The 27,615-nt window shown below is 51.0% G+C and overlaps 1 protein-coding gene and 1 long non-coding RNA gene across 2 annotated transcripts in view; one reads left to right on the top strand and one right to left on the bottom strand.

The window, feature by feature from the left end:
* Positions 1-3,339: 3,339 nt before the first annotated feature.
* Positions 3,340-4,267, bottom strand: LOC123484331. Its single transcript, XR_006658496.1, has 3 exons — positions 3,929-4,267; positions 3,638-3,709; positions 3,340-3,443 (listed from the first exon to the last, which is right to left on the bottom strand). It is a non-coding gene; the product is annotated as an uncharacterized LOC123484331 (long non-coding RNA).
* A 3,170-nt stretch (positions 4,268-7,437) lies between these two features.
* The window catches only part of LOC121559657, a 71,009-nt gene continuing 50,831 nt past the window's right edge, over positions 7,438-27,615 (top strand). The window contains 1 exon segment of the mRNA XM_045214541.1: positions 7,438-7,744. Coding sequence (XP_045070476.1) covers positions 7,452-7,744 — 293 coding nt within the window. The 5' untranslated portion in view covers positions 7,438-7,451.

Genomic DNA, 27,615 nt, shown 5'->3' with positions numbered 1-27,615 from the left:
ACTCAAATAATATTATTTCAGTGTAGATAAGGGAAGGCCAGTTTAAAATGAAAACATGCCAGCCAGACAAGCCAGTGTATGAATCAAATGTATTTGCATATTAATGGAGTGGAAATTAGCCTAATTGGTAACAAATATGACGTGGGGAAAAGTCAGGCTCCTAGTCAGGCGATTGTTTTTCAATTCCAGATTAAATATAGGTCTTCATGTGTATCAAATCTGTAGGCGATTGTGGGCCAAATCAATGACAAACGGCTGAAATGTTCAGGCTTCATCATGATCTGTGATCAAAACAGGCTCGGGGTGTTTTCGGTTCCGTTTAGACTAAGGATATGCGCTGAGCGATGACCCAAGGCTGAGAGACTTTCTTCAGCAAAGATGGCTGACAAAAATACTATGATGGAAGCAAACATAAGTAATTATAACATCATAACGAATCATGCAAAAACATTTACAGTTGCGAGGAATATGTTAGTTAATGTAGAGACAAAACGATTATGCATATTTTTTGGTCATAAAGTTAATTTACGAAAATCGCTATATAGCAAGTTATCTGACTAGCTAACATTAGCCAGCTAGCTGGCTAGCTTTATGGGTGTTGTGACGCGAGAATGAAATTGTAATTCTGAAAACCAGGCTGTCGTCTTGTGAAACTGTGGATGTAAAAAATCTACCTAGCTAAAGCATTTACTGCAAATTGAATGTAGAATTTTGTAAACTTGCCTTGCTGATATTTGCAATGCAATGCAGCTGAAGTAACGTAGCTAACTATTTTCTTGCTTATTGTGTAGTGGAGGATAAATGTACCTGTATGCCTATGGATGTGGAGCTAGCTATGTAGCTGATCTGTGTATGTGGACCCTAAAACGTTTGGTGTAAATATTAGTTCAGAACCTAGCTATGAACCTCAGCTATCATAGCCGGTTGGATCAACTTCAAAACAGTCTGAATGACATTAATGAAGCCTATGGATTGAGTAGAATGTAATATAACTTTGTGCCAAGGATGCAAGTCTTATATACATGTAGTTATTACCTTGCATGAGATCCCCACATAGTATTCTGTACATTGAATATATTCACTGATCATGTACTCTACCTTGGCAAATAAAGGTGCAGTTCAGGTATGAATGTCTGTGAAACATACTTTTTCAGTCATATCCAATACCAGGAGTATCAAACTCCAGCCTTTTCATTAACACTTTGTCTGCATGTATGTATTACAATTATACACTTCAACAGTGTTTACCAATCCTGGGACATCAATGGTTACATTGTAACTATGCAATAGACTACAAACATGATTTAACTAGTTTTACATTTACATTTTAGTCATTTAGCAGACGCTCTTATCCAGAGCGACTTACAGTTAGTGAGTGCATACATTTTCATACTGGCCCCCCGTGGGAAACGAACCCACAACCCTGGCGTTGCAAGCGCCACGCTCTACCAACTGAGCTACAGGGGACTAAACCCTACTTAAAACAGACAGTTTGTTTCTTATGCCTACACTGCCCCGTTGTGGTTTCTAACAAGGCAGCAGTATCATTCACACAAACAGGGAAGGGTTGTGTGGGTTTGTGTTGTGTAAAAAAAACAGGAAATTAGTAAAGACGGGAAAGCCCCTCTTAGTACTCGTCTGCCTGGGTCGCCATCTTGTAGCCGTTCTCGTTGGAAACATAGCCCTCCCCCGACTGCACCGACTCCTGGTCCATCAACCCATCCTGGCTGTTCTCCTCTGGCTTGGTCGGCGCTTCGCCCTCCTCCCCGTTACCCATGTCATCCTGCTTGGCCGAGGGGAGCAGGAGAGAGCCATGCCGGTCCTCCCTGCCCTCCCCGCCACCCCGCTCCCTGTCTCTCTCATGCTCCCAGTCTTTCTCCCTGTCCCCCCCTGTGCCTCTCCCGGTCCCTATCCCGGGTCCTTGTCCTGTGGCTGCGCCTCCGGTCGCGGTCCCTCTCCCCCTGTCCCGCCACGCTCCTCTCCCACCTCTCCCCTTCCTCACCCACGCTAGGCTCTTCAGGCATCCTCTCTCCTCCCTCCCCCATCATACCTTCTCCTAGCCCAATAGTTAAAGGCTGATTTGTAATTCATATATACAGAAACAGAATTTAAAAAACTGTACACTACACTTCCTATGCATCATGTAAATACTCTAAAACTGGTTCATCTCACTAAACCGGTTCATCTCACTATCTAATTTCCTTCATCTGCACTGATCTGAGGACACTGGATAGGTGTAGTATTTCATCAAATGAGACTTAATTTCAACCAGTAGAGAATGTGAAACGCTTTATTGAAAGAAGTTCATTATCCAAGTGTTATAAACACATAATACATGCATTATAAATATAATTGTAAAATATATTCTAAATAGAAGTTAAATCTGTACTTCAATGCACATCTGGTGTGCATGATAAAAACAGAGGAAGAAAGAGGAGGTGGGGAGAGAGGTGGGAGAAAGAGGAGGTGGGGAGAGAGGTGTGAGAAAGAGGAGGTGGGGAGAGAGGTGTGAGAAAGAGGAGGTGGGGGAGAGAGGTGTGAGAAAGAGGAGGTGGGGGAGAGAGTGTGAGAAAGAGGAGGTGGGGAGAGAGGTGTGAGAAAGAGGAGGTGGGGAGAGAGGTGGGAGAAAGAGGAGGTGGGGAGAGAGGTGGGAGAAAGAGAGAGGTGGGGAGAGAGGTGTGAGAAAGAGGAGGTGGGGAGAGAGGTGTGAGAAAGAGGAGGTGGGGGAGAGAGGTGTGAGAAAGAGGAGGTGGGGAGAGAGGTGTGAGAAAGAGGAGGTGGGGAGAGAGGTGGGAGGAAGAGGAGGTGGGGAGAGAGGTGTGAGAAAGAGTGTCAAAGACAGAAAGGGAAAGAGGTAAGAATAGAGGAACAGGGAAGACAGCATATGATTAATGAATTACAGTGCTACTAGGGAAGACAGCATATGATTAATGAATTACAGTGCTACTAGGGAAGACAGCATATGATTAATGAATTACAGTGCTACTAGGGAAGACAGCATATGATTAATGAATTACAGTGCTACTAGGGAAGACAGCATATGATTAATGAATTACAGTGCTACTAGGGAAGACAGCATATGATTAATGAATTACAGTGCTACTAGGGAAGACAGCATATGATTAATGAATTACAGTGCTACTAGGGAAGACAGCATATGATTAATGAATTACAGTGCTACTAGGGAAGACAGCATATGATTAATGAATTACAGTGCTACTAGGGAAGACAGCATATGATTAATGAATTACAGTGCTACTAGGAAGACAGCATATGATTAATGAATTACAGTGCTACCCTAATATTCTCTCAGGTCATCACAATTCCATAGTAGTGTCTCTAGCGGTGTCTCCTAACAGCCTTGGGCCCCCAGTTGGCCAGAAGGTGATCTTAAGAGCGGGTGAGATGGACTGGACTGGAGGTTGGCACCCATCAAAACATACCTGCAGACGAGAGACAGATGGAGAGAGAGATGGCATGTTATTCTAACACTGTCAGTCATCATCATCATCAGGAGGTGAAATGCAAAACTGACCTTGTATCATTAACTCTGGGACTACTACATCTATATCTGTATTTCAATGTAAAGCATCTCTTTAATAATACTTCCTGTTGACCCGACCAAGTGACCTCTCACCTCTGATCCTGCTGTGCCCTCTGTGTAGCCAGTTCAGATGAGGGAGGGGTTCACCGACACAGCTGATATAACCTAGAGGATTTAGGGAGAAGGGAGAGGGATGAAGTGAAGGAGAGAGACTTATTGAGAAAATAAGGTAGTTAAAGAGACAGTGTTCAACAGGAATCTCTGTGTGTGGCCTCACCTGGTGTCCACACTAAGTGGCTGCAGAGTACTTTATACTGGAAAACATGCACAGACACAGGAGGACAAACAATACAGTGTAGTTCTATAAATAATGGAGTGTCTTACTATTCTCCATGGTTGGTCCTCTGGCCTGTCCTTTTGGAGGTGGAAGGAGCCACAGTTCTACACCTGAGCCTGCTTACTGCACAATCCATCAATCAGATTGAGTGTGTAGGTGTGGGTTATAGGGTGTCTAATTGTTTTCAATATGGGTGACTCTTAAAAGAGCCTGTTTTGATTTTGTACAGACATCCTCACCTGAGAAGTAGAACTCAAAAGGAGAGAAACTGGGAATTGAATAACTGCAGTTAACGAAGCTAAGTCAATGGAAGAATACTCTTATTGCAATGTGGATGGCTCTTAAAACATTTACGACATTTAGCAGACGCTCTTATCCAGAGCGACTTACAAATTGGTGCATTCACCTTATAACCACTTTACAATATGTATTATTTTAATTTTTTTTCTCTTTCTTTCTTTGGGGAGGGGTAAAGGGGGGTAGAAGGATTGCTTTATCCTATTCCAGGTATTCCTTAAAGAGGTGGGGTTTCAAGTGTCTCCGGAAGGTGGTGAGTGACTCCGCTGTCCTGGCGTCGTGAGGGAGCTTGTTCCACCATTGGGGTGCCAGAGCAGCGAACAGTTTTGACTGGGCGGAGCGGGAACTGTGCTTCCGCAGAGGTAGGGGGGCCAGCAGGCCAGAGGTGGATGAACGAGCCTTTGGTTGTGCATAGTGTAGTCTATGGTGTTGCCAGGGAACAGCACCCTTCGAAGAAGTAGGAGGTGAAGATCTCCCGCACACGGATTGCCTCCTGTGCTGCGTTGTTGGCCCCCATCCTGGTAACATCCTGCAGAGCAGCAGACCTCTCCTCTGGCACACGGTGGCGAGCTGCAGACCCCCTCCTGGTCCTCGCGTCCATCCTCATGATAGTTATGCAGGACACAGGAAGCCTTCACACACAGGCCTGAATTCCCCCAGGAGGCAGTCCCAGTTGGCCCTGGTCACCCAACCTTGCAGTGCCCTACACAGTAACTGTAGGCAATCGTTTTGAAGGAATCTCCAGTTACAAGGTATCTGCAGGAATATGGAAGATAATGCCATTATTAGACTTTTTACATCACCAGGTCATTGTGGATTACTAAAGTATCATATCCCTTATAACAAATCATGATAACATTGGATAGATAGATGCATGTGCAGCACGTGACAATAGCAGGATCATATCAAGGATAGAATCCCAAATGAACACATAAATACCACTTGAAGCTTGATCATTTGAACCAGCTGTGTAGTGCTAAGGAAAAAAAACGTGCAACCCCTTCGAGTCCCCAGGACCACGACAGAGAACCACTGCTCTTCATCGGGACCTCTTCATCTGCAGACAGGCTTTCACTGCTCTCTGTACCTGAGGACAGAAAACCTCACAAGAAACAGACTTCACTATACTAAAATTAGACCGCACTGAATATTATGTTACTGTTATCTCCCTCCTCACTTCTAGGGACTGGAACTACCCAACAGAACCTGCCCTCTCCAGAACAGCCTACTCTCTCACTTTGACAGATGGGGCTGCTATCCGTTCACCCTCCTCCATGGCTATTAGCTAGCTACCTACAAAGGCATTTGGGAGTTTTTTTTTTTTTTACAGTGATAAATACATCAAGTTAGCTAGCTAATATGAAGTTAGGTAGCTGGTCAAATGTAATTCACTTAGCCAGCTATCTATACAGTATGTAAAGTCGGCTAGATAGCTAGCTAGGTTAGCAGCTCATTTGAGTTAGCATGCACTGTAGCTAGTTAGCTAATAATACATCGTTTTTTTTTACATTTTCAAAATGTATTTACTTACTTGAATAGGTTCACCCAGCCATGTGGACGATTGGAAACAGGGCAGCAAAGTTCGTTGTTACCAGAGCGGTTTAGAGCATATTACTACTATTTACCTGTGAATAACCAGACCTTCATTCAAACTTGCTATGCTGAATTCTTGACGCACAGTCGAACATGCTGCCAGCAAGCGGGCCAACGCACGGAGCATTACAAGCTAACCTGGCCGAACGCTCGTTGCTAAATAAATGGACACACACACGTTATTCAATCATTTCACCCACAGTGTTAGCGAGCGTCTACGTGGCCAGGCGCTAAAATAAAACTCGGTTCTATTTGTGACTCTCGACCCGCTGCAAGTCCTCTCCTCTCCCATCTCCTCATTGGTTTTTAGGAGCATCTACCGACGTGGGTGATTGAAAGATGAACTGAGGTCCACACTCCAGTCCAGTTGGTGGTGGTAATGCACCTTAAAGTTGGTTGCCAACCGACATATAAAGTCCAAAGAAGAAGCCGCAAACATGTCTCGATACAATTATAGTCATTGCCCGGGACTAAACTAACTGGGGCATGTTCGCTGAGCAGGACCCAACGGTTTTTAACGTTCCGGTAGATATAGGCCTCTGCTATGAACAAACATGTCTCTCTGACATTTAGAATAAGAAATCAGGTCGGCTCTATATGTGGTAACTATATCTGAAACATTCCACAACGTTTGGCGACTGAACGTTGCCTTTACATTTACATTGTAGTCATTTAGCAGACGCTCTTATCCAGAGCGACTTACAGTTAGTGAGTGCATACATTTTCATACTGGGTATATTCATCAGGAACCAAACGGAAACAAAGCGGCCGAAACAGGGAGGGACTAACCTGAACTTGTCCAGTTTGAAACGCTCTTTTTTGTTAAAGGTATAGCTACACACCAGGTCACTGCAGCAGTACGAGATAGATTTCGGGGACTCGAGGTAAGGGTTTTCTAACTATCACTCCCTCCAGGAAATACACGACGCCGCTGTTCTGGTCACTGACGGATTTATTCTTCTACTAAATTCTCCACCGTCATCAATCCACCGTCGAACTGTTTACATACATTTCAACACATGCACAAAACACAAGTTGGCGTTCACGTTACAGAAACCTTGCACGTAAATATGCGCGACAAATAATTAACATAATGAACATACCTCGCTGGCTGCACACAACTGAGAGGGAAATGGGTCCACTTAGAAACAAGAATACTTGTAAATAAACACGTCGTTAATTTAACTTATCTTTCAGAGTACTAAACTTTACCGCCGCTACTTTACCGCGATGTCTGGAACTTGTCACCACTAAAAGCGTCCCAACAAAACATAGAATGTACAGATAGTTCCTATCACATAAATACAAGCGAAATCAATATTCAAAATACAAGTTGTACAAATAATAATGATATTATCTAAAACCTATTAATAATGACATGAATAACATTAATAATGACATGAATAACATTTATGGCAGTTAAACTTTGAAAGTCCCATGTTGCAGTGCTGCTTAGAGACTCATGCAGAGGCCCAAACTTTACAGTGGAGCACGGAGGCCATCTTGTGGTTAAATTTGGGTACTGCACACCATGGTTATTTGCTCTTTAGAGAGAGCATATAACAGAGGCGCGCTTTCTGTGCCACTGGCCTCAATCAGGTCGGCCAAACGCAGATAATAGCGCACCGCGCACCAGCACTGAAGTCATTCATTCATTTGAACTCAACTAGCGAACACACCATGTCTGGAAGAGGCAAAGGCGGCAAGGGACTCGGAAAAGGAGGCGCCAAGCGTCACCGCAAAGTTCTCCGCGATAACATCCAGGGAATCACCAAACCCGCTATCCGCCGTCTGGCTCGCCGCGGCGGCGTGAAGCGTATTTCCGGTCTGATCTACGAGGAGACCCGCGGTGTCCTGAAGGTGTTCCTGGAGAACGTGATCCGTGACGCAGTCACCTACACCGAGCACGCCAAGAGGAAGACCGTTACAGCCATGGACGTGGTCTACGCTCTGAAACGTCAGGGACGCACCCTGTACGGTTTCGGCGGTTAAACGCACTCTCTTCGGAACCTCAACACCCCGACTCGAACCCAAAGGCTCTTTTAAGAGCCACCCACATCCGCTTCAAAAGGGCCCATTCCATATAGTGTTTTTTTTTCTTCAGTATGCTATTTAGTAGGAAAGTATGAGCCACTTCGAGTGGACAGGGAGTATTAATTAGAGGATTCTAATGTCCCTTCCAGTTCTATATCGTGGAGCTCCGCCCCATAGGGGAGCTAAGCTCCTAGTGGTTTACCCTCTGCCCTAGGGCAGAACAGCCTGAAGCAAAATTATGCACACACCTACAGCCAATAGGAGTACAGGTGTCCCTATATAAGGAACCCCGTTCCATCAATCTGCCTCCCATTATCTTCAGCGACTGGACTAGAGTGAAGAAGCCTAAGAAGACTCAAGAAGAATTTCGTCGTTGACTGCCAGCCGTCAACGTCTTCTAAATGAGCACACCGAAATATCCACCCCCAAAGGCCCTTTTCAGGGCCCTTTGTCGTTGTACTTCCATGGCCACTGCGGACCCCCACGACCTATGTTTCGTGTGCTTGGGACCGCAGCACGCCAAGGACGGTCTCGACAACCCTCCTAATTGCGCCTCCTGCGCTCTCCTTCCTATGAAGGAGAGAAAGCAGCGCTGTGCGTTTTTTCAAGGAGGATGTCCCTCTTGATGATGCAATGTCCGTGCTCGCCTCTGGCTCAGAGGCATCAGCGGACAGTGCGGAATCAGAGGATGACAGGGAGAGCGCCGAGCCGGATGTCCCAGTGGGGCAATCCGGAGCTCTGGCGCCAGCCTTTAAGACCCCCTTTCCATCGGGAAGCGTGAGGTCTGAAGGTTCCCTGTGCGAGGAAGACATGAGCTCTGTTAGGTCAGAAGCTCTGTCCTTCGCGGCTGCCTCTCTGCGTTCGGACTTTCCCGAACTCATTGAGAAGGCGGCCACTCGACTGGAGATTGCGCTGCCCCCACCTCCCCCTCCGATGGAGGTGGATTTGATGGAGGGCGGCCCCTACTCCAAGCCGAGAAGGGCGGCTGAGCCAATGGCTCCAGCCTTGCCCTCTCTTGGCAAATATGTCGAGGGCTCGTGGGGGCACCTCTGGCGGCGCGTTCGCCGGCCAGAGTGTACACCCCATTCACCAGAGTGGCTGGATATGAGTGGGCAGCTAGGGGAATCCCCAGGCTCGAAGGCGCCATGACGGCGTTCCTAGTGCCGGGTTCGAGTCCCTGGGCAGCCTCCAAGAAGGCCACCCTGCCAGCACAGAAGGACAGGTTCACAGCCCAATTGGCTGAGAAATCCTTCACGCTGGGAGCCCAGAGCGTTGCGGCGGCGAACAACATCGCCCTCCTCGCGGCCTCCCTGTCCCGTCTCACAACGGGCAGGTCTGAGATGACCAGCGAGGAAGTGGAGGAGGCCTCCAGGATTTCCGGAGCCATCCTCCACCTGACGCAAGCGGTTGCTATATGTGCGGGCAGGACCATGGCCACCTCGGTGGTCACGGAGCGGCACCTCTGGCTGTCGATGACGGCTATGAAGGAGACCGACAGAGCATCCTTGCTCAACGCCCCCGTCTCCAGCGAAGGCCTATTTGGCCTCGCTGTGAAGGACGCCACAGAACGCATCGCCAAGCTGGACGAGGAGAGGAGGCACCTGGCGAAGCATTTGCCGCTGGCAATGAAGGCCAGCAGAGCCCCAGCCAACCCGTCCACCTCTAACGCCCCCCAGTAAATCCGCTGGGAGGCGAAGGGCCAGGCGACAGACGCACACCCCAGGCGGCAGGAGAGCGGGCTCGGCCCCTCCAGCAGCGACGGTGACGGCGTCGGTTCCGCCGGCAAGAGAGGTCGTCCAGAAGCCAGCCTGGCAGCACCAGAAGGTCTCCCAAAAGAGGCGGCATCTTTGACGAGGCGAGGGGGAGAGAGCAGAGGACGGCCCGGCGCGTGACGCAGAGGGGCCTACTGTTCCCCCCACCCCACTGTTCAGGGCGTGGAGGGCTGTTTTTATAATTATGTGAATAAAGAGATGAGTCTCACTGACATTGTCAAAGAAGGACATTTATTCCATAAGGTTAAGAACACTTCACGTTCTATGTCTCTCCCTCACCATCTTGAGTGTAGCTCAACCCACTTAGAGTGTGTAGCTGAGCGCGCTCAAGAGAGGAAAAGGGTAAAGGTAGCAAGGCACTGCCTTGGCTCACCTAATAAAGATCTCTTACTACAGACTCCTAGGAGCTCTGTAGTAAAGGTCTCTCATAGCAGGCAGCTGTCTCTGTCCCAATGTGACATGAAGGCGCAGCCGCTAGCCGGGAAGAACGCCTTGCTGCAGGCTAATGCCTCAGCCGGGCGCAGTTCAGACCCGTGCGACGTTCACGGAGAGCGGGAATACCAGAGTTACAAGTGTAACCAAGGTATGGACGCCTCCGGTCTATCATGAACGTATCAATACCCAGGGCTCTGAGCGCAGCCCACCACTCACTGAGTGTGTTGTTGAGCAGCCGCATGAGACCAGTAAAGAGGTGTTATGGCACCACCGTGTGGTACCAGTCAGAGATTACACCTTTCAGACTCAGATGGGTACTGTAATGGATGGGTCTCATGGCAAGCGGCAGTCTCAGTCAGACAATGACGTGATGACGCAATCGCTATCCGGGGAGAGCGCGCCGTCTCAGGTTAATGCCTCAGACAGCGCAGTTCAGAACCGTGCTGCGTTCACGGAGGGCCGGATTACTGGAGTTACGGGCGTAACTAACGTATCAAGGCCTCCGATTCCCGAACCAGCTGATGTTTCCTCTCCCTTTCGAGGGGGGCCCCCTGGGCTATTCCACCAACTCAGTGCTGGGGAATAGCGGCAAGGGCCATAGAGGAATACAGGTCCTTCCTACTGGACGTAAAAGAGCTTCGTGCACGTCCGCTTTCTCTGCATTGCTGGCAGTGGCAACGAGCTGTACCCTCTCACGCTGGCTAGAACAGACGTTAGAGAAGGGTTATGCCCTCCAATTCCATCGGACCCCACCCCCGTTTCGGGGAGTGGTGGAAACGGGTGATGAAATCGCCGGACAAAGTAGCCGCTCTGATATCAGAGATCACGGAACTTTTGGCGAAGGAGGCGGTCACAGTAGTTCCCCGAGAGCAAAGGAACAAAGGGCTCTATTCGCCCTATTTCCTAGTGCCCAAAAAGACGGGGGAGTGAGGCCGATTTTGGATTTACGCATTCTCAACGAGAGCATAACCAAACGGCCCTTCCGAATGCTGACGACAAAACGTCTACTGGAATGTGTCCAGAAGGGAGACTTTTGTACAAGCATAGACCTAAAGGACGCGTACTTTCATGTGCCGATTCAATTTCGCCACAGAAAGTTTCTGCGGTTCGCCTTTCAAGGGGGTGGCGTACGAGTTCACGAGGATGCCGTTTGGGTACGCCCCTGGCACCTCGAACGTTTTCCAAATGTGTGGAGGCGGCATTGGAACCGCTGCGTCGTCAAGGGATAAGGATATTAGCCTACCTAGACGACCTGCTGGTTCTCGCCCGTCAGCAGAGCTGGCGTTCACGCACACGACACAGACAGTGATTCATCTCACGCGTCTGGGGTTCGCTGTGAATTGGAAAAAGAGCGCACCCTGGCCCAGTCATCAGATTGTCTACCTGGGACTACAGCTAGACACTGTAATGATGAGGGCGCGAATTCGGACCCTCGAAGGGCAGCATTGGTACTAGCCCTGAGGAAGTGTCGTCCGAATCACACAGTAACGGCGCTATCGATCATGTCACTTTTGGGTCTCATGTCGGCAGCCCACTCTGTGGTACCGCTGGGGCTTCTGCACATGCGCAGAACACAGCGGTGGTTCGCCAACTAAGACTAGACCCAGTGCGCCAACGTCATCGGTTGGTGGTGGTTCCTCTCTCGCTAAGAGCAGACCTGGACTATTGGAGGAACCCGTGCGTTCTCACGCACGGAGTCCCGATGGGCAAGGTGTCATCCTACATTCCAGTGTATACAGATGCCTGTCTAACTGGATGGGGAGGGACATGTCAGTCTCAAGCGATAGGTGGTGCATGGCCTCAATCAGGTCGGCACATAAACCTCTTGGAGTTGGAAACGGTTCGACTGGTTTTGAACCACTTCGCGTCTACCCTTCGGGGTCGCGATGTGTTGGTTTGGTCAGACAACCGGACCACAGTAGCTCACATAAATCGCCAGGGAGGGGTCAGGTCTCCTGCCCTCCACAGGGCGGCAGAGGAATTGTGGCTGTGGGCTCACAAGCACCTTCGCTCGTTGAGAGCAGCGCACATTCCGGGCTACTTGAACGTAGGGGCAGATCTCATGTCAAGAGGGGGTCCTCGAGACGACGCAGTGGTGTCTGCACCCAGACATTGTTCTCCAAATTTGGAAACAATTCGGGAGAGCCGAGGTGGATCTGTTCGCGTCACGTGTGAACGCGCAGTGTCCCCTATGGTTCTCCCTGAGACAACAGGACGAGCCGCCATTGGGAAGAGACGCGTTTCGCGCACTGCCCGTGGCCGAAAGTTCTCCTGTATGCATTCCCTCCGCTGTCTTGCATTCTCCCACTGCTAGCCAGGGTGAGATCAGAGGAGCTAACAGTGATACTGATAGCGCCCGATCGCCCGGGGGCTCCGTGGTTTGCAGAGATGAGTCAGATGTTGATTGTGCCACCTTGGACAATTCCACATCGACGAGACGCGTTGAGCCAGGCGGGAGGCGCGATAGGGCAGTGGCCCATAATCGGCCAACCACTGAAGGCTTGGTTCCTGAACGGGACAGGTTGAGGCGCCGTGGGTTATCTGATGCAGTGATCAGAACCATACAGAGCGCTAGGGCCAGTTCCACTTCCAGGATGTACACAAGCAGATGGAATGTTTTCTCACAGTGGTGTAACACACAGGACGTAGACCCCATGAGCTGTCAGGTAGAGAGTGTGCTCTCATTCCTGCAGTTTATGTTTGATAAGCAGAAATCGCCCGCCACCATTCGAGAGTGTTTGCAGCGGCAATTTCAGCTGGTCATGAAGGGTTTAACGGGAAAAACCTGTTCAGTCACCCATTAGTGAAACGTTTCTTATTGGGAACGCGACGGCTTAGGCCAATGCCTAGAGCTACGCTGCCCCGATGGGATTTGGCTTTGGTTCTCGAAGCGCTATGTAAGTCGCCGTTCGAGCCATTGAATCAAATACCCCTCAAAATGCTGTCTATCAAGACGGCGCTGTTGCTCGCCTTGACTACCGCTAAGCGAGTCAGTGATTTGAGTGCACTGTCGACGAGACCCGACTGCCTTGCCATTAATGGCGATTTGAGCAGAGCGGTGTTACGTCCCTAACCCGGCATTTGTGCCGAAGGTTATTAACAGTGCATATAGATCACAGACCGTGGAATTGTGGGCTTTTTATCCCCCTCCTCATGGGGAGAGGAGTGAGAAAAAGCTTCATTGTCTGTGCCCAGTACGCGCTTTGGCGTGTTACGTTGAGCGCACAGCAGCGATTAGGTCATCGCCTCAGCTGTTTGTGTGTCACGGTGCGGCTGCATTGGGTAGACCACTTTCTAAACAGCGTTTGTCTCATTGGCTTTGTGAAGGCATTGAGACGGCGTACGAGGCGGCGGGGCAACAACCGCCTCAGGGTATTAAAGCGCATTCCACTCGTGGAGTAGCAGCTTCTACTGCCCTCTTCAGAGGTACAGAGGTAGTGGATATTTGTAGAGCGGCGTCTTGGTCGACACCGTCTCCTTTTATTCGCTTCTATCTGTTGGATATGTCTTCTAACTCTTTGGCTCGATCTGTACTCAGCGTGGCTGAAGGGAGATCTTGAGAAAGTAACAGAGAAAGAAAGCAGGATTGTGACCATGGTCATAAATCCGCTTGTATTAGAAGGAACATATTATGGCACGTTTTTTCCAACTCTTTAGCTCGGTCGGCATTCAGCAGAGCTGAAAGGCGATTTTGAGCTAGAAAGGAGAGGACAGAGCAGGACCTGGGACAGGTTCCAATCAGGTCCGCCTTGGTTAGGAAAGCGTGTTATGTCAGGAATAGGCTTTTCAACTTTCAAGCTCGATTGCACTCAGCATAGCTGAAGGAGAATCTTGAGCTAGAGGAAAGAGAAGCAGGACGATAGACAGGTCTCTATCAGGTCCGCTTTGGATGAAAGGCTATCTGTGGCATGTCTCTTGACTCAGGGTCAGTACATAGAGACATGTATTGAACTGACAGAATGTGAGGTCATCTATCTGATTCAGATAGTATGACCTTTATATTTTGTTCCTGCCTACTAATCTATGGATTCATAGAGTGAGTAAGGCGGTCTGTTGGACACTTAATGTAGAATGACTGATGTCATTCCATTAGTGGACGATAGTGTTATCACAGAATATTGAGGCACGGCTATCTGCTGGTACAGATTAGCACGGCGTCTATTCTGATGATCTGCCCACTAGCCATTGGCATTGCCATTTGAGCTAGATGGGGCGGGTCTATAACCAATGACGCGGTATATTGTGACGCCCAAGGGGTTTTTAGTCACAGTACGGCGGGAATTGGTTGCAGCCATTGCTGGGCTTGACCTTTTTCATTTTTTAATGGGAAGTGTTAGGCTCGGCAGGGAGTACATTTTGGAGCGTTTCGCTCCGCCTTAAACCACTAGGAGCATAGCTCCCCTATGGGGCGGAGCTCCACGATATAGAACGACTAGTTACCGGAGTGTAACTCCAGTTCTATGAGTGGAGCGGAGCCCCATAGGACTTAAGGCCCTACCGATCCTCTCTAGTCTCGCTGAAGATAATATCTCGGGAGGCAGATTGATGGAACGGGGTTCCTTATATAGGGACACCTGTACTCCTATTGGCTGTAGGTGTGTGCATAATTTTGCTTCAGGCTGTTCTGCCCTAGGGCAGAGGGTAAACCACTAGGAGCATAGCTCCCCTATGGGGCTCCGCTCCACTCATAGAACTGGAGTTACACTCCGGTAACTAGTCGTTTTAGCGCACAGAGGGAGGCCTATATCTGACAGTGGCAAAGTGTAGTGACGTTGTTATTTTGGGTCAAGCAATAGTGGCATTTGGGCAACATAAAGCCACCACGAGTCGGTAGACGTGGCTCGAAAAGAGGGGGACAGCGCGCACACACACACACACACACAGTCCAAAATGCGAGCCCTTTGTCTGACGGTGCCAAAGTGGGCAATTCTATCACCAGCATTATTTGGCACAACAATCGTGCCATTTGGACACCTATCAAAGGCCCCCTTTTTGAAACACACAATCCCCCATTGGTCACAGAGCATAGGCTATAGAGAGGAGGGAGGGGGTGAGGACCACGCGCGCCGCTCAATTGTCTTTGTTCGGGAAGCTAGCCTGAGAGGAAGGCTCTTTGAGCACTAGAGCCACTGGGCAAATAGCAGGGGCGCCTACGAGCAAGCAGGGGAGTGTCCACTGCCGCTGACTTTGCTTAGCTTCCTCTTCATAAGACGGGTAAGCGCCCTTCACACCCTCATTCGTTTCTGAGAAGCAACGAGACATCATCATGCCCGAGCCAGCAAAGTCAGCGCCCAAGAAGGGCTCCAAGAAAGCCGTCACCAAGACCGCAGGGAAGGGCGGCAAGAAGCGCAGAAAGTCCAGGAAGGAGAGTTACGCCATCTACGTGTACAAAGTCCTGAAGCAGGTCCACCCCGACACCGGCATCTCCTCCAAGGCCATGGGAATCATGAACTCGTTCGTGAACGACATCTTCGAGCGTATCGCCGGAGAGTCCTCTCGCCTGGCCCACTACAACAAGCGTTCTACCATCACCTCCAGGGAGATCCAGACCGCCGTGCGCCTGCTACTCCCCGGTGAACTTGCCAAACACGCCGTGTCCGAGGGCACCAAGGCCGTAACCAAGTACACCAGCTCCAAGTAAACAGCGCATTTGGACTGCTCTACTAACCCAAAGGCTCTTTTAAGAGCCACCCACTCTGTCAGTAAAAAGAGCAATTCCATCGCCACCGAATGAATGCGTAGGTAGGCTGCGTTACATTGTAGGACCGCGCCCGTTACATTGTATCAATGTTTAACGGGCGGCGCGCGCCGGCTCGGAGAGCGGCTACAATGTATCATTTCCCCGCCCGTTCCAGCGTAGGGGTTTAGCGCGCCTTTTTTGTTGTCTTTGCACGCTGAATAGTAAGCCATGTTTGTCGGCCTCTATTCCAGGTGAAGGCAATGTAAAATGGCACCATTTGACAAAGGGTGTAAATAAAAAAAGGCAGTCTGTTGAGTTTGATTGGAAATATATTCCTTTTTGTCGTTTATAGAGCGGATAGTCATTTTGAGTCGACTTCCTGAATCGGTAGGACACGGACGGAGTGAATGGACGCTCCATCATTGGACTATACCCTAATGATGTGAATGAGAACGATAATGGCAAGAATAAAAAGGGGGTGAATAATCCCGTCTAGGAAGAATAGGAGTAGGCCTATATATATATATGAACGTAGCCCTTTTTGCCAACGGGTCATTTCCGGTCCAGGTCGCATCATACATATATAGTCCCCTGTAGCTCAGTTGGTAGAGCACTGCGCTTGCAACGCCAGGGTTGCGGGTTCGTTTCCCACGGGGGGCCAGTATGAAAATGTAGGCACTCACTTAACTATAAGTGGCTCTGGATAAGAGCGTCTGCTACATGACTTAAAATGTCCATGTAAAGTGTAGTACATTTGAGTCACGTAGTGTATTTTCCTACCTACTACACTCACCAGGCAACAGGATAAAAGGCAGTGGCTTCCACGTGACAAAGTGGGGAGTGAACGGCCCAGCGAGCAGACTTGTCTCCGTTCAGAATAAAGTCATGTGGCCCGCGGAAGGGGGCCACATAAAGTCATGTGGCTCGCTGTCTCTCACTCATTCACTCACTCAGTCTCTCTCTCAGTCTCTCTCTCTCACTCACTCACTCACTCAGTCTCTCTCAGTCACTCTCTCCCTCTCTCTCACTCACTCACACACACACTCTCTCTCTCTCTCTCTCTCTCTCACTCACTCACTCACTCACTCACAGAGAGAGTGAGTGAGAGAGAGAGACTGAGTGAGTGACAGAGAGAGAGACTGAGTGAGTGAGTGAGAGACAGAGAGAGAGAGACTGAGTGAGTGAGTGTGAGTGAGTGAGAGAAAAAGAGAGAGAGTGAGTGAGTGAGAGAGAGACAGAGAGACAGAGAGAGAGAGACTGAGTGAGTTTGAGTGAGTGAGTGAGTGAGTGATTGTGAGAGAGAGAGAGACTGAGAGAGACTGCGTGAGTGAGTGAGAGAGACTGAGTGAGTGAGAGAGAGAGTGTGAGTGAATGAGTGTGACTGAGTTAGTGAGAGAGACTGAGTGAGTGACTGAGAGAGAGAGAGACTGAGTGAGTGAGAGAGAGACTGTGAGTGAGTGAGAGAGAGAGAGAGTGAGAGATAGAAAGTGTGTGAGTGAGTGAGGGAGAGAAACAGAGAGAGAGAGAGACTGAATGAGTGAGACTGAGTGAGTGAGTGAGAGTGAGACTGAGTGAGTGACTGAGAGAGAGAGAGAGACAGAGAGAGAGAGACTGAGTGAGTGAGACTCTCTCTCTCTCTCTGTCTCTCACTCTCTCTCTCTCTCTCACTCACACACTCTCTCTCACTCACTCACTCAGTCTCTCTCTCTCTCTGAGTGAGTGAGAGAGAGTGTGTGACTGAGTGAGTGACAGAGAGAGAGAGAGAGAGAGAGACTGAGTGAGTGAGAGAGAGAGTGTGTGAGTGAGAGAGAGAGAGAGAGAGTGTGTGAGTGAGAGAGAGAGAGAGAGAGTGACTGAGTGAGTGAGTGAGTGAGTGAGTGAGTGAGAGAGAGAGAGAGAGAGAGAGAGAGAGAGAGAGAGAGAGAGAGAGAGACTGAGAGAGAGACTGAGTGAGTGAGAGAGACAGCGAGAGAGAGACTGGGTGAGTGAGTGAGAGAGAGATAGAGAGACTGAGTGAGTGAGAGAGAGAGAGAGAGGTGAGAGAGAGAGAGAGAGAGAGAGAGAGAGAGAGAGAGAGAGAGACTCCCTCTATCTAGGCCTATATCAACGCGCCATAAGCCATGGGGCGCCAGCCTCCATAGCGCCAGCCAGACACCAAGACCCACAGACACAAAGACCGAGGCGAGTCACGCTGCGGAGTCAAGCAGGTGAACAATATATTAGTAGAGACAGCCAACCTACCTACCTACCTACCAGAAGACAACACACAATCTCACTGTGTAGAAATAGTAGGCTACAAATACAACAACAACAACACTCACACTGCCAGTGCACAAAAAGTACTAATACAATAACACACACACACACACACACACACACACACACACACACACACACACACACACACACACACACACACACACAGTGCAAGTAAGCATGTCGTAGGACTGTTTATACCATGTGGATACTGTACATACGACGAATACAACCTGAAACTTGAGGTACAACACTAGTCTCAGCCAGGCCTCACAGGTGCATGTGTTTTAAGGTCCCCAAAAGAGCGCTTCTTTAAAACACCCCTGACCACATCAGGGGACCCCAAACCCTTTGATTCCCTTGCCAGACATCTCGGCTCACTACACAACAAGTGCTGCTCGCAATCGGATGCACTTTTAGGCCATTTAGAGACAAATAGCACAGGTAAACCAGTGCGCACAGCTCCACCCGACAGTCGAACGGTGAGGTTTTTGAGCGAGTCGCAACAAAATGCACGGCCCTTCCGCGGGCCACATGACTTTATTCTGAACGGAGACAAGTCTGCTCGCTGGGCCGTTCGCTTTTGGACCAAAAACACGGCTCCGTCGGTGACTTTTGGGCCGATATAGGCGAACAGAAAACACAAGTGAAAGAGCATTTGGCCAGCCCAGAGAAGCCGAGCTGGGTGCCTTGAGTCTACATGGTTCTCATGTCGCGTTTAAGGCCAGCCCCCTGCTCGGTGTGGAGCTTCAATAGCGCAGAGCAGCGTCTACAGCAAACTTCTCTCGCAGACCGTGTGTGTGTACCGGACCAAACGACAGACAGACATGGCAGAAGTCGCACCAGCACCCGCAGCAGCCGCGCCGGCCAAGGCACCCAAGAAGAAGGCAGCAGCCAAGCCCAAGAAAGCGGACCCAGCGTAGGAGAGCTCATCGTCAAGGCTGTGACCGCTTCCAAGGAGAGGAGCGGCGTGTCCCTGGCCGCGCTCAAGAAGACGCTGGCGGCAGGCGGCTACGACGTGGAGAAGAACAACTCCCGCGTCAAGATCGCAGTCAAGAGCCTCGTCACCAAGGGCACCCTGGTCCAGACCAAGGGCACCGGTGCATCCGGCTCCTTCAAGCTCAACAAGAAAGCTGTCGAGGCGAAGAGGCCCGCCAAGAAAGCCGCAGTCCCCAAAGTAAAGAAGGTGGCCGCCAAGAAGCCCGCCGCGGCGAAGAAGCCCAAGAAGGTAGCAGACAAGAAGGCCGTCGCCGCAAAGAAGTCCCCCAAGAAGGCCAAGAAGCCCTCTACACCCAAAAAGGCCGCCAAGAGCCCCAAGAAGGTGAAGAAGCCCGCCGCAGCGGCCAAGAAGGCGGCAAAGAGCCCCAAGAAGGCTACAAAGGCAGCCAAGCCCAAAGCCGCCAAGCCCAAGGCAGCCAAGCCCAAGAAGGCAGCCCCCAAGAAGAAGTAAACCTATTACAAACAGTGTTCTACTCGACACATGTTGTACCACAAAAGGCTCTTTTAAGAGCCACCCACCTCTTTCCATAGAAAGCGCATTGATTTCCATGTACTACCTGTCGTGAAAAAGAAATTACGCACACAACATTGTCTCACTCTGGGTGTGTACGAAGGGAGAGGCATATACTAGAGGGCCAAAATGGCTTAGAAATTTGACCTCACGAGTGCACCCTCACCAGCCATTTGTATACGAGTCACGGGGCTATTCCCGTTCAGAGGCAGGCTGCTGTGATGTGTTACAAGTGCCATGTAATAACAATACTATAGTGGCTTCGATTTCAAACTCAAGAGTGCACCCTCACCAGCTGTTTGTTTCCCATTTGGAGAGAAATAATGTGTGGTTCTATATCGTGGAGCTCCGCCCCATAGGGGAGCTCTGCTCCTAGTGGTTTACCCTCTGCCCTAGGGCAGAACAGCCTGAAGCAAAATTATGCACACACCTACAGCCAATAGGAGTACAGGTGTCCCTATATAAGGAACCCGTTCTCCTCAATCTGCCTCCCATTATCTTCAGCGACTGGACTAGAGAAGAAGCCTTACGAAGACTCAGGAAGAATTTCGCCGTTGACATCCAGCCGTCAACGTCTTCCTATTATGAGCGCACCTGGATTTATTCCACCCCCAAAGGCCCCTTTTTAGGGCCCTCTGTCGGTGTACCTCCATGGCCACTGCGGACCCCCACGACCTGTGTTTCGTGTGTTTGGGACCGCAGCACGCCGAGGAAGGTCTCGACAACCCTCCTAATTGCGCCTCCTGCGCCCTCCTTCCTTTGAAGGAGAGGAAGCAGCGTCGGGCGTTTTTTAAGGAGGACGTCCCTCTGGATGACGTAATGTCCACACTCGCCTCTGCTTCAGAGGCATCAGAGGACAGTGCGGAGTCGGAGGATGACAAGGAAGGCGCCGAGACGGATATCCCAGTGGGACAATCCAGACCTCTGGCGCCTACCTTCAAAACCCCCTTTCATTCTGAGAGCGCGAGGTTAGAAGGATCCTTGTGCGATGACGACATGGGCTCTGCTAGGTCAGAAGCCCTGTCCTTCGCGGCAGCCTCTCTGCGCTCGGACTTTCCCGGGCTCATTGAGAAGGCAGCCACACGACTCGAGATTGCGCTGCCCCCAGTTCCCCTTCCTATGGAGGTGGACCTGATGGAGGGCGGCCCTTACTCCAAGCCGAGGAGAGCAGCTGAGCCAATGGCTCCAGCCTTGCCCTCTCTCGGCAAGTATGTCGAGGGCTCGTGGGGAGCACCTCTGGCGGCGCGTTCGCCGGCCAGAGCGTATACTCCCTTCACCAGAGTGAGCGGATATGAGTGGGCGGCTAGGGGAATCCCCAGGCTCGAAGGCGCCATGACGGCGTTCCTAGTGCCGGGTTTGAGTCCCTGGGCAGCCTCCAAGAAGGCCACTCCGCCAGCCCAAAAGGACAGGTTCACAGCCCAGTTGGCTGAGAAATCCTTTACGCTGGGAGCCCAGAGCGTAGCAGCGGCGAATAATATCGCCCTCCTCGCGGCCTCCCTGTCCCGTCTCACAACGGGCAGGTCTGAGATGACCAGTGAGGAAGTGGAGGAGGCCTCCAGAATTTCTGGAGCCATCCTCCACCTGACGCAGGCGGTTGCCATATGTGCGGGCAGGACCATGGCCACCTCGGTGGTCACAGAACGGCACCTCTGGCTATCAATGACAGCCATGAAGGAGACCGACAGGGCATCTTTGCTCAACGCCCCCGTCTCCAGCGAGGGCCTATTTGGCCTCGCAGTGAAGGACGCGACAGAGCGCATTGCCAAGCTGGACGAGGAGAGGAGGCACCTGGCGAAGCATTTGCCGTTGGCAATGAGGACCAGCAAAGCCCCAGCCAACCCGCCCACCTCCAACGCCCCCAGCAGAGCTACAGGGAGGCGAAGGGCCAGGCGACAGGCGCACACCACAGACAGCAGGAGAGCGGGCTCGGCCCCTCCAGCAGCGACGGTGGAAGCGACGGTCCCACCGGCAAGGGAGGACGTCACGAGGCCAGCCTGGCAGCACCAGAAGGCCTCCCAGAAGCGCAAGCACCTCTGACGAGGCGAGGGGGAGAGAATGGAGGATGGCCCGGCGAGTTACGCAGAAGGGCCTACTGTTCCCCCCCACCCCGCTGTTCAGGGCGTGGAGGGTTGTTGTTGTTTTTGCATTGTGTGAATAAAGAGCTGGTTCTCATTTGACATTGTCAAAGAAGGACATTTATTCCATAAGGTATAGAACACTTCACGTTCTATGTCTCTCCCTCACCATCTTGAGTGTAGCTCAACCCACTTAGAGTGTGTAGCTGAGCGCGCTCAAGAGAGGAAAAGGGTAAAGGTAGCGAGGCGCAGCCTTAGCTCACCTAATAAAGATCTCTTACTACAGACTCCTAGGAGCTCTGTAGTAAAGGTCTCACATAGCAGGCAGTTGCCTCTGTCCCAATGTGACATGAAGGCGCAGCCGCTAGCCGGGAATGACGCCTTACTGCAGGCCGTTGCCTCAGTCAGCGCAGATCAGACCCGTGCGACGTTCACGGAGAGCGGGGATTCCACCAAGGTATGGAAGCCTCCGAATTATTCTGAACGTGTCAATGCCCATGGCTCTGAGAGCAGCTCACCACACATTGAGTGTGTCGTTGAACAGCCGCTTAAGACCAGTAAGGAGGCATTGTGGCACCACCGTGTGGTGACAGTCAGAGATCACACCTTTCAGACTGAGTTCTGTAAAGGATAAGTCTCATGCTAAGCGGCAGTCTCAGTCAGACAATGACATGATGACGCAATCGCTTTCCGGGGAGAGCGCTCTGTCTCAGGCCAGTACCTCAGACAGTGCAGTTCAGACCCGTGCTGCGTTCACGGAGGGCAAGATTACTGGAGTTACGGTCGTAACCAACGTATCAAAGCCCCCGATTCACCCAGAACGAGCTGATGTGTCCTCTCCCTTTTCAAAGGGGGCTCACCTTGGGCTATTCCACCAACCCAGTGCTGGGGAATAGCGGCGGCAGGGCCATAGAGGGGTGGTGTGCGAGTTCACGAGGATGCCGTTTGGACGCCCTGGCACCTCGAACGTTTTCCAAATGTGTGGAGGCGGCATTGGAACCGCTGCGTCGTCAAGGGATAAGGATATTAGCCTACCTAGACGACCTGCTGGTTCTCGCCCGTCAGCAGAGCTGACGCTCACGCACACGACACAGACAGTGATTCATCTCACGCGTCTGGGGTTCGCTAGAATTGGGAAAAGAGCGCACCCTGGCCCAGTCATCAGATAGTCTACCTGGGACTACAGCTAGACACTGTAATGATGAGGGCGCGAATTTTCGGACCCTCGAAGGGCAGCATTGGTACTAGCCCTGAGGGAGTGTCGTCCGAATCACACAGTAACGGCGCTATCGATCATGTCACTTTTGGGTCTCATGTCGGCAGCCCACTCTGTGGTCCCGCTGGGGTTTCTGCACATGCGCAGAACACAGCGGTGGTTCGCCTAACTAAGACTAGACCCAGTGCGTCAACGTCATCGGTTGGTGGTGGTTCCTCTCTCGCTAAGAGCAGACCTGGACTATTGGAGGAACCCGTGCGTTCTCACGCACGGAGTCCCGATGGGCAAGGTGTCATCCTACATTCCAGTGTATACAGATGCCTGTCTAACTGGATGGGGAGGGACATGTCAGTCTCAAGCGATAGGTGGTGCATGGCCTCAATCAGGTCGGCACATAAACCTCCTGGAGTTGGAAACGGTTCGACTGGTTTTGAACCACTTCGCGTCTACCCTTCGGGGTCGCGATGTGTTGGTTTGGTCAGACAACCGGACCACAGTAGCTCACATAAATCGCCAGGGAGGGGTCAGGTCTCCTGCCCTCCATCGGGCGGCAGAGGAATTGTGGCTGTGGGCGCACAAGCACCTTCGCTCGTTGAGAGCAGCGCACATTCCGGGCTACTTGAACGTAGAGGCAGATCTCATGTCAAGAGGGGGTCCTCGAGACGACGAGTGGTGTCTGCACCCAGACATTGTTCTCCAAATTTGGAAACAATTCGGGAGAGCCGAGGTGGATCTGTTCGCGTCACGTGTGAACGCGCAGTGTCCCCTATGTTTCTCCCTGAGACAACAGGACGAGCCGCCATTGGGAAGAGACGCATTCGCGCACTGCCCGTGGCCGAAAGTTTATGTTTGATAAGCAGAAATCGCCCTCCACCATTCGGTGTTTGCAGCGGCAATTTCAGCTGGTCATGAAGGGTTTAACGTTCAGTCACCCATTAGTGAAACGCGTTTTATTGGGAACGCGACGGCTTAGGCTAATGCCTAGAGCTACGCTGCCCGATGGGATTTGGCCTTAGTTCTCGAAGCGCTATGTAAGTCGCCGTTCGAGCCATTGAATCAAATACCCCTCAAAATGCTGTCTATCAAGACGGCGCTGTTGCTCGCCTTGACTACCGCTAAGCGGGTTAGTGATTTGAGTGCACTGTTGACGAGACCCGACTGCCTTGCCATTAATGGCGATTTGAGCAGAACGGTGTTACGTCTCAACCCGGCATTTGTGCCGAAGGTTTTTTAACAGTGCATATAGATCACAGACCGTGGAATTGTGGGCTTTTTATCCCCCTCCCCATGGGGAGAGGAGTGAGAAAAAGCTTCATTGTTTGTGCCCAGTACGCGCTTTGGCGTGTTACATTGAGTGCACAGCAGCGATTAGGTCATCGCCTCAGCTGTTTGTGTGTCACGGTGCGGCTGCATTGGGTAGACCACTTTCAAAACAGCGATTGCCTCATTGGCTTTGTGAAGGCATTGAGACGGCGTACGAGGCGGCGGGGCGACAACCGCCTCAGGGTGTTAAAGCGCACTCCACTCGTGGAGTAGCAGCTTCTACTGCCCTCTTCAGAGGTACAGAGGTAGTGGATATTTGTAGAGCGGCGTCTTGGTCGACACCGTCTCCTTTTATTCATTTCTATCTGTTGGATATGTCTTCTAACTCTTTGGCTCGATCTGTACTCAGCGTGGCTGAAGGGAGATCTTGAGAAGGAAACAGAGAAAGAAAGCAGGATTGTGACCATGTTCATAAAATCCGCTTTTATTAGAAGAAACATATTATGGCACGTTTTTCCAACTCTTTTAGCTCGGTCGGCATTCAGCAGAGCTGAAAGGCGATTTTGAGCTAAAAGGAGAGGACAGAGCAGGACCTTGGACAGGTTCCAATCAGGTCCGCCTTGGTTAGGAAAACGTGTTATGTCAAGAATAGGCTTTTTAATTTTCAAGCTCGATTGCACTCAGCATAGCTGAAAGAGAATCTTGAGCTAGAGGAAGGAGAAGCAGGACGATGGACAGGTCTCTATCAGGTCCGCTTCGGATGAAAAGCTATCTGTGGCATGTCTCTTGACTCAAGGTCAGTACATAGAGACATGTATTGAATTGACAGAATGTGAGGTCATCTATCTGATTCAGCTAGTATGACTTATATTTTGTTCCTGCCTACTAATCTCTGGGTTCCATTGAGTGAGTAGGGCGGTCTGTTGGACACTTAATGTAGAGTGACTGATGTCATTCCATTAGTGGACGATAGTGTTGTCACAGAATATTGAGGCACGGCTATCTGCTGGTACAGATTAGCACGGCTTCTATTCTGATGATCTGCCCACTAGCCATTGGCATTGCCATTGAGCTAGATGGGGCGGGTCCATAACCGATGACGCGGTATATTGTGACGCCCGGGTGGGTTTTTTAGTCGCAGTACTGCGGGAATTGGTTGCAGCCATTGCTGGGCTTGACCTTTTCTCATTTTTGAATGGGATGTGTTAGGCTCGGCAGGGAGTACATTTTGGAGCGTTTCGCTCCGCCTTAAACCAATAGGAGCAGAGCTCCCCATGGGGCCGGAGCTCCACGATATAGAACGACTAGTTACCGGAGTGTAACTCAGTTCTATGAGTGGAGCGGAGCCCCATGGACTTAAGGCCCTACCGACCCTCTCTAGTCTCGCTGAAGATAATATCTCGGGAGGCAGATTGAGGGAACGGCTTATAGGGACAGCCTGTACTCCCCATTGGCTGTAGGTGTGTGCATAATTTGCTTCAGGCTGTTCTGCCCTAGGGCAGAGGGTAAACCAACAGGAGCAGAGCCTCCTATGGGGCTCCGCTCCACTCATAGAACTGGAGTTACACTCCGGTAACTAATCGTTCTATATCGTGGAGCTCCGCCCCATAGGGGAGCTCTGCTCCTATTGGTTTACCCTCTGCCCTAGGGCAGAATAGCCTGAAGCAAAATTATGCACACACCTACAGCCAATGGGAGTACAGGTGTCCCTATATAAGGAACCCCGTTCCCTCAATCTGCCTCCCATTATCTTCAGCGACTGGACTAGAATTGAAGAAGCCATAGAAGACTCAGGAAGATCTCGTCGTTGATATCCAGCCATCAACGTCTTCCTACAATGAGCACACCAAGCTTATCCAAAAGGTAAGCATTTAACAAAAGCTCTTTTCAGAGCTCAATGTCGCTGTTCCCCTTGGCGGCTGTCGACCCCCCCCGACATTGTTTCGTGGGTTGAGGGGCACAGCACGCCAGGGACAGCTTCATCAATCCCCCACTATGCGCCAGCTGCGCCCTCCTTTTTGAAGGAGTGGAAGCAGCATTGGGCATTTTTAGGGAGGATATTCCTCTTGAGGATGTGCTATCAGTGTTAGTCTCAGCTGAGGCATCATCTGAGGGCACTGACTCAGGAGATGACAGGGCTATTGGGGAAGAAATGAATATTCTATTGGAACAATTCATTACACTGACCCAGATGTTTAACACCCCTTTTCCTTCGGGAAATTGTGAGGTCATTACATCCCTGGATGATGACGCCACAGCCTCTCTGTGCCTGAATTCTCAGGTCTCATTGAGTGGGCTGCTAAACAGCGGGAGATTAGCTGCCCCCATTCCCTCCAACCCGGAAGTGGATATGAGGAAGGGCGGCCGTTACTCCGCTACAGCTTGGCGTCAGACGGCGGCCTCCAGCAGCAAGGGAGCGGGCCTCGCCCCCCCCTGCAGCGCCAGAGGTGCCGGCGAGAGAGGTCATTAAAGCGTCATCCTGGCATCACCCGAAGGGCGGCCAGAAGAGACGCCGTTTATGACAGGCGAAGGGGAGAGAACGGAAGACGGCACAGCGCCTGCTGTGACCGAGCCCACTGTCCCCCCCCACTCTACCGTTGAGTGTATGGAGGAGAATGTTTTTTGTTGATGTGGGTAATAAAGAGTTGGCTCTACTTGGCACTGTCAAGAAAGAGCCCCTTTTCCATAATACATCCGAGAGCGTTCGACCTTCCTCACTCTCGCTCTCTCTCTTACCACTATGAGTGCAGCTCAGCCCACCATGGTGCGTTGCTGAATGCACACATAAGGCAGGTATATAAAAGGTATTAAGTGTACCTTATAGGACCTCACTTTACAGACTCCTAGGAGTGCCGTAGTGAGTGTCTCACATAGCAGGCTGCAGTCTCAGCCAGATAATGGCATGATGACGCGACCGCTATCCGGGACGGCGCTCTGTCTCAGGCTAACGCCTCAGTCAGTGCAGTTCAGACCCGTGCTGCGTTCACGGAGGGCTTGATTACTACGGTTACGGGCGTAACCAACGTATCGGCGCCCCGTTTCTCTCAGAACGCGCTGATAATAACCACATTGGGGATGGCGCACTATCACAGACTAAGGTCTCTGTTAGTACGACCCAGACCCATGCTGCGTTCAAGAAGGGCCCGATTACCACGGTCACGAAGGTGCCCAGTGTATCGGCGCCCCCACCTTTTCCTGAACGCGCCCAGGCTCACCACACTGAGTGTAGTTCAGCCCACCAGAGGTGCAGAGCTGAACGCACACAGGAGGTGAAAGGAGGAATAATACCTAGACGCCGTCTTGGTTTATCTCAAAGAGACCTCACATTACAGACTCCAAGGAGTACTGTAGTGAGTGCCTCTCATAGCAGGCTGCAGTCTCAGTCAGGAGACATGATGACGCAGCCGCTAGTTGGGGATGGCGCACTATCGCAGACTAAGGTCTCGGTTAGTGCGATTCAGACCCATGCTGCGTTCACGGAGGGCCCGATTACCACGGTGACGAAGTTTCCCAGTGTATCGGCGGCCCCACTTCTTTCTGAACGCGCTAATACTCACCACACGGAGCGTAGTTCAGCCCACCAGAGGTGCAGAGCTGAACGCA

The sequence above is a fragment of the Coregonus clupeaformis genome, unplaced genomic scaffold, assembly GCF_020615455.1.
Source record: "Coregonus clupeaformis isolate EN_2021a unplaced genomic scaffold, ASM2061545v1 scaf0275, whole genome shotgun sequence".
Classification (NCBI taxonomy): domain Eukaryota; kingdom Metazoa; phylum Chordata; class Actinopteri; order Salmoniformes; family Salmonidae; genus Coregonus; species Coregonus clupeaformis.
This window is presented reverse-complemented; position numbering and strand designations above follow the sequence as displayed.